The sequence below is a fragment of the Limulus polyphemus genome, unplaced genomic scaffold (genome assembly GCF_000517525.1).
Source record: "Limulus polyphemus unplaced genomic scaffold, Limulus_polyphemus-2.1.2 Scaffold3235, whole genome shotgun sequence".
NCBI lineage: Eukaryota > Metazoa > Arthropoda > Merostomata > Xiphosura > Limulidae > Limulus > Limulus polyphemus.
This window is the reverse complement of record NW_013668845.1, coordinates 50,253-57,638: the sequence shown is the minus strand read 5'-3', so window position 1 is coordinate 57,638 and position 7,386 is coordinate 50,253. Positions and strand designations below refer to the sequence as shown.

General features: G+C 33.7%; 1 protein-coding gene across 1 annotated transcript in view; it reads right to left on the bottom strand.

Moving 5' to 3' along the window:
• LOC106468956 (inositol-tetrakisphosphate 1-kinase-like) overlaps window positions 1–7,386 on the bottom strand; it is a 51,883-nt gene that overhangs the window by 18,851 nt on the left and 25,646 nt on the right. Inside the window, exon 5 of the mRNA XM_013929410.2 lies at window positions 5,738–5,781. Coding sequence (XP_013784864.1) covers window positions 5,738–5,781 — 44 coding nt within the window. The remainder of the gene's footprint in view (window positions 1–5,737; window positions 5,782–7,386) is intronic.

Genomic DNA, 7,386 nt, shown 5'->3' with positions numbered 1-7,386 from the left:
AAAGATTTTGCATGTGAAATTTGAAAATTTTCTGATGCACAAAAGTATTTTTCATCTTAAAATGAAAATTACTTTGCATGTTGGATAGGCAACATGCAAAAAGAAAAAAGGCACGAGAAAAACATTGCTTTACAAACTTTAACATTCAATAACAAAAAATTGATATTTTGCGTATCAGAGCATTGTAATGTTTACTGATAACCTGCCAAATTTTGTTAATGTATGCTTACTAATTTAAAAATTATAGCATGAAAACTATAACAAGCACAAAATAGTTATTAGGTTGGTCCCAGGGATCGAGCATGTGCTGCAAGAGTTAAGTGCTACTTTGAGGCTGGCCAAATGAAGTTACTACAGGTACTACTTTGTTATAAATGAAGGAATATTATTCTATAGCTAAATCTTACTATTGTTATCAGTGTTTTCTAGTTTTCTGTGTTCATTTGATTATTTGCAAAGTAAATTTCATAATATTCCTGCAGTTGCAGTCTTATTCTTTTGGACATTTTGTCTACAATTAATTCTGTAAATCACTGACAGATACATTACTTCAAAGACCATCTGTGATTTATGGTGGAGAGGAGGAAGCTGAAGATACAATCTAAAAGTGTGGCAAGAACTTGGAGAAGCCCTTCCTTGGACTATAGGCTCTCAGCAACTATGGTGGGATCTATATTAATATGCTCTGTTGATCTTTGGAACAGAGTGGTTGACAGATAACTAGGAGATGCCCAGCTGCTGTACAAACCAGACTATCACTAATTATCTTTTGCATGCTGGATCAAAGGAGGTCATAACTTTACTGTACTGGTAACAACCAGTCTGGACATCTTTATGAAACACTAGATGTATACTGACTAGTCCAGAAAATGCATGGAAGCAGTGGACAGGCTGCTTTTAACTTTGGAGAAAGATGAGGTGCGTGTGAAGAAAGAAGTTTGTTAGGTGGATCACTCAACATCTCACCACTATCCTGCAACTGGGATAATCAGGAGTCTTACAGGCTGGTAAAATGGACTGATATTGGCTTAAGACTAAATATGGTGGCTGAGGTGAGTGAGAAGTATAAAAATGGCTTATGTATTTCAATAGTCTGTTGTTAGCCTAATCCATGGATCCCACATTTGTCAGGATGCGCATCTCTAGACCTTTAGAAGAATAAAGAGAGCTTTCGTTCACATTAATGGCATCAGCTGCAAAGCAATAAAGACATTGGTGGTAGGTACCTTCCCGCACCAATGTTTCAAAATGTTAACCAAATTAAGCAGCTTAACCCACCAGTAGTTAAAAAGTGGCAATCAATTGGAGTGATTCCTCATAAACTCCAGGCAGGTTGTGGCCAAGATGCCTTGGACTCAGGGAAAATCAGTACAACACCTGATGTTGGGCCATGAAGGTACAAGGCTCAAAGCTTTATGCACTTGGACATGAAGCAACTTGGTCAATGAGAAAATGCCACAGATTTGGTACTGTGAAGAACTGAGCAATCCATGATGCCAAATTCAAGGCTCAAAGGCACGGACTCATCAGAACTTGGAACCGTCAGAATTTTACTGTTTATGTACATGATCTAATATGACTATGTGGGAAGGCTTTCCAAAGATAATGTTGAAGAATCATCGGACAAATGGCATTGATAAATTCAGAAAGTAGCTGCTGAGTGAACCTATGCAATGCTGCATGAGTTTGGGGAACATTAGGTATATAACCAAGGGGAATTGTTGCAGTAAACATCATCTGAAATGGTCATATCAAACCAGATGCTAGAGCTGAAGATGTCAACAGCAGTTGCTATAGTGGTCAATTCTGCTCTTGGATAGTTTAAGGAGTCAGTAATAGTGTCCAAAACTTGACAGAAACGCCGGCTAATGGCTCCACTACCACAGAATCATCCAAAGCCAACTAGACAGAGAGGGTATGAGAATAGTGGACTACAGACACGCATGTTAAGAAGGAAGTTGTGATCACTGAAGATGTTAAAATAGTGTACCATGGTGTGCTATGGATGCACTCTAATGTGTTGTCACCATTTGCTGTGGTAAAAATCTAAGAAAGAAAAACCCTATTTTCTGTTCAAAAATCAAACTGTGAATGCAAGTTATTCCATCTGAGTGCTGATCTGTAATTATGGACATTTGGCTATTCATCATTAGCTAAGTCACTGACAATGTTACAGAATTAATAAGTGAAACAGACCAGATATGTAGCTGAAGTCAGTCTGGCTGTATAGCATCTAAGAGTGTGTTTGAATGGCTTTGAAGACAATAGTTAAGTATTGTTCTAACAATCAGAGCTCAACGTAGAAATATAACCTCAAAAAATTTTTCATGGAATATGCTGGTGTCATCATAATCACATACACAGACACCTTTAAACACCAGAGATATTACTTATATCAAGTGGGAGTTGAAGAATGGAATAATACAAACTCAGGAGAATGCTTGGTCATCTCCAGTAGTTATCATTAGAAAAGAAGGAAGGAATAGCAACATTTTGTGCAAACTTTAGGTGAGTAACCACAATAAAGTGTTAACGTATTTACTTTAATGCAGTTGAATGGATGTCTGAATGCCACAAAGAGCACCCAATAAATCAAACATGTTAAATTTGGCTTTCAGCTAATGGCAAGTTAAACTTTGTGATGAAAGCAGAAACTGTTTTTGGCACTCAGAAGACTGATGAAATTGACATCATGCTATTCAATTCAACCCGTGTAATATGATGTTGTTTTTGAGGAGCTGACAGAGTTTATATTCAGAGGTTGCAATGGGAAAGGTTTTTCATCTATATGGATGACAGTTTAGTCTTAGGATGTACATTTCAGGCTATCCCTTAGAATGTGAGAATGGTATTTCAAAGTATTACAGATGCCAACTTAAAATTTAAATCAGGAAAGTGTGCATTAATGTACAACAAAGTGGCATTTTTCAGTCATATAGTAGGCAGGGATGTAATGGCTACTGATATTATACTGAAAGACTGGTCCTACTCTAAGGCCAAACAAGAGTTCCAGAGCTTACTAGGTTTTGTCATTTTTGATGAAAGAGTTAGCACAAAGGATCACATATAAAGTGTAATAGACTTAAAATAAGATGCAAAACTATAGCGCTTTCGATTAATTGACTATTCTTCTTCAGGAGAACAAAGGGTGACCTTTAGCCTGTGCAATGCAATATATAGTAGGACGTGTAACGTCATGTAAACCAGAAGTCCCAGTCGAGTTGAATCTGGTGACCAGCCAATCCCAACTCAAGCCGTTAGTCTCCCGGAAGGGAGAATTCGTTTGTAGAGAGAAAAACATGATACTGACAGGTATAGAGACAAATTTTACATCAAACAGAAACAGGGAAATTAAAGAAGCTTACTGGATAGCACTGTCAAATACTGTAATGCCAAATGGCATCAATCTCAATCCTGAGATTGTTGACATTCGAGCGTCTCCAAAAAATTACGAATAACTTGTAACTGAGTTTGTAAAGTTTTATTATTATTATTATTCACATTTTTATTCATGCTTCTATTTCTCTACGTTATTATTATTTCAGGTATCGATTTACATTACTATTTTCTCTAGCTCTCATCTTCCTATGTATTTTATTTATCTCTATCAGTCAAAAGTTTCATACATAATGAAAATTAATAATAATTTTTTGTTTTTCTCTCTACAAACCCTTTGTTCTCCTGAAGAAGAATAGTCAACTGATCGAAAGCGCTCGAGTTTTGGGTTTTGTCATATTATCAATGGCTTGTGATTAATTTCTCAATATTAACTACACTTCTTTGTTAACTTTAAGTATAGCAACAAATGTGAACAAGCATTACTTCCTAAACCATATTAAATTTATGGCATCAATGTTGAATTATCCTTATCAAGACTGCCCACTTATCCTGATTACTAATGCCATTGACAGAGAAATTGAAGCATCAATGTCACACATACAGAATGGTATGAAGCATGTGACTGTTTTTTTAGCTGTAGTCTAGTAGCTCTTAAATATTGATACTGTACAACTACTTAAAATTCTAGTATTTGTCAAAGAGTACCAACAATACATTTGAAGCAGTTCACTGTTCACTTGGACAATGCTTTACTGAAAATGCTGATTAACTTAAAAACTAATGATGATTGCAGACTGGATAACAATGCTGAAAAAGTACAATTTGTTATTCAGTGCTGGCTAGGTCAGCAGCATGAAAATTCCAATGGATTATCTCATAACTGATGAAAGTGTGTCCATTTCATTGAATGACCTGATCATAAATATCTTGAGGTGGCCAAAGTCATTACAGTGGCATTGAAGATGAGTTATATGAGCACTGACAATTCTTCTCCTGGATGGACACAAAGTATGACTTATCATAAGCTTCAAAAGAAGCAACTGAAATATACAGAAATAGCTTGTACACTACATAGCAAAAACTACAGTGATTAACTTAGACCACCCTGAGAGAGAAACAGGGTGTTTTATATTTACTTAATATTTGTACAAAAAATATTATTTGGTCCAAAGCTGAAATATTCATAAGCGTGTGCTTTGGTAATCTTCACCACACCATGTGAGAAACATAATAAGCACATTGTTTTCAGTGGTACTGGTAAAGAAAATTGCAATTGTAGAAGCTAGAATATTTATTGTTTTATACTTTTATCTATATAAGGTGAAATCACAATTATTGGTTCATTCAGATTTAAGGATCTCACAGAGTATCTACTGCTTACTGCTGGCTCTGATAAGAAATTATTTTGACTTTTAGAACAGACCTACTTCCAAACTTTGTAGATATTGTTACTATTTATTTTTAATATTGTTTCTGAATTAGTAAAGCTGTCATACAAGAATTTTGTGTAAACTATATTTACTTTTAGCATTTTTCCATGATTTCTTTTTTGATTGTATGAACATAGATTTGGACTTGTATATAAAATGAGACATGATTTGAGAGATTTATTCAGGTCATGTTTAACTTTTTTTTTTTTTTCAAAAGACAAATACTCAATATATTAATGAACAAACCTTTATTTTATTTTATTAAAACTAATTCACTAAAAATATGATTTTTTGTATATGAAAGACTTATAATATAAACTTAAAGACTGCCAAATTTTGTGAAGATATACACATTATATTGAAAGTTAGAAGTATTAAATCTATAAAGACTTTAATCGAGTACAAAGAAGTTACATGGTTGGTCAAATTGACTGAGCCCATGTTGAGAAAGTTAATAAGTGTGGAAAGAATAAGAAAAACCTAAAAAAGTAGCATCTACAATGACCAGACCAATCACCAATCTTCTGGTCACAAAGTCCCTTTCCATCAAGATGACGGAGGAATGATGCCTCCATATGGATGAAAGATAAGGATATATATATATCAGAAAGCAATGAACTACCTGTGAGGGAAGACAAATGACTAAGGCTATTGCATCAATATGGAGAACTGGTGTCTATAACATAGCATACACCATAAGCATACCACTACTACTATTCAAACTTAAAAATATGCAAATAAGAAATCCCAGAAACTATTAGTAGTTGCAAATCATTTACTTGAAGTATGTGTCTCTTGCTTATAAAGGAAGACCTAGTTTGATCACTGTTTTATAATGCTTGCAAATCATGATCTTTACAAGTTACTTGCATATATTAGATAGACTGACAAATGACATATTTGCTGTTTACAATGAAACATTTTGAAGGAATTAAAGCATCTCTTTTAGAAATATAACACTTACATACCTGATGAGCAAATTCAGATCCATGGGCTACAGAGGGCTTGCATACTAAGATGGAGAAAACAAAAATTATTGATGTGACTATTATACACAGAACACTTGTAAAAACTTTCAAATGACTTAGTTATTACAGAGTACTGAAAAATAACCTTTGAATATGTTGATAATATGCATGATTTGTATTTCTTGTTCCTTTGATGTACAAAAGGACAAATATTATATGACATATAACATTTTTTATGTTATGGTCATATGTAATAGTCTATACACATACCATACGTGTGTTACTATGGGTATTTATTTAGTACCTCTAAAATACCCATATGTTTGGGATTATGTTTTTGGTTTTATAATGGTTTTATGAAATTTGTATAGAAAAATGATGAACAGTTTAATATTGAGTTTAAATATGTATCCCCAACAAGTTCTGAGTCACCTTTGCACATTGCAAGAACCATAACCTTTAAAATGTAGTTACTGTTAGTTGCAATCAATATTATTAGTATATGCTGTCAAAAAACAAATGAAAGAAAAGATTCATCCAAACTATTTTTCGGTTTTTTAGCCTAGTTCAATCTTTTTCTTCTTTAACTTATAAATAATAAGTTGAAGAAAATAGTGCCTTACAAAACACAGAGACTGATTAATTTCATAACTGTATTCAGCTGTCAATAAAAGAACAAACTGCAGTTATTAAAGTTCCTTACAGGCTGGTACACTTAGGTTAATTTCTGATTTATAGTATGTTACGTCTGGTAATTAGAATGGTTAAGGATTAAAAAAGAAATTTTAATGCAATATTTTAATACTTTCTTCTTTTTTATAACATCAGTATTTCTATAATTACAATCAGTTCTTTTTGAAGTTAAACTGAAAAACAGACTGGCTTCAATATCAAGGATATTAACACAGATCAAGAGTTTTGACTTATACAGCAAACAAAGGATCAATCCATGTTACATTATAGCAAGGTTACTACTGTCATTGTGAGCAAGACCAGGAAGATCTCTTATTCCTCCATTCTATTGGTAATCAACTCATTTTTCAGAAAATGTAACTTGATAAAGCAAAACATGAACATGATAATAGGAAGCATTTATTAAATGTTTTAGAATAATCATAATTCCACCATCAGTAATCTAGAGGTACAAAACAAACAAACAATAGTTGTAATTACAACAGAAATATATACTTACCTCATCCTATCTAGCCCTTCAAAACGAAATTACTTCCGCAGAAAGCACCCTCTTTCGAAACAGCTACCCTATGCATTTCTTGGAGAAAATAACTTCCTCATTCTTAACTAACTTGTTTATCAAACCACCTAAGATACCCATTGAGCTCTCTTACCACAAAACAGTTGAAAAGATTATGTAACACTTACTATCCCCAAATTGACCTGAAAGTTATTATGAAACTCAATTTCATACAAAAATTGTTTCCACTATAAAGATCGTTTGTTGACTGCCCATTGTTCACGTCTCATCTATGTGTGGAGACTACAAGATCTCCTATATTGGTAAAACCAAACATTACCTTAAAGTACGAGCATGTGAATACATGGGCGCATCTATAAAAACTGGAAGAAAGATTACAAACCCTCCCAACTCCGCTATCTATCAACACTATACAGAAACAGGACATCTGATTTCT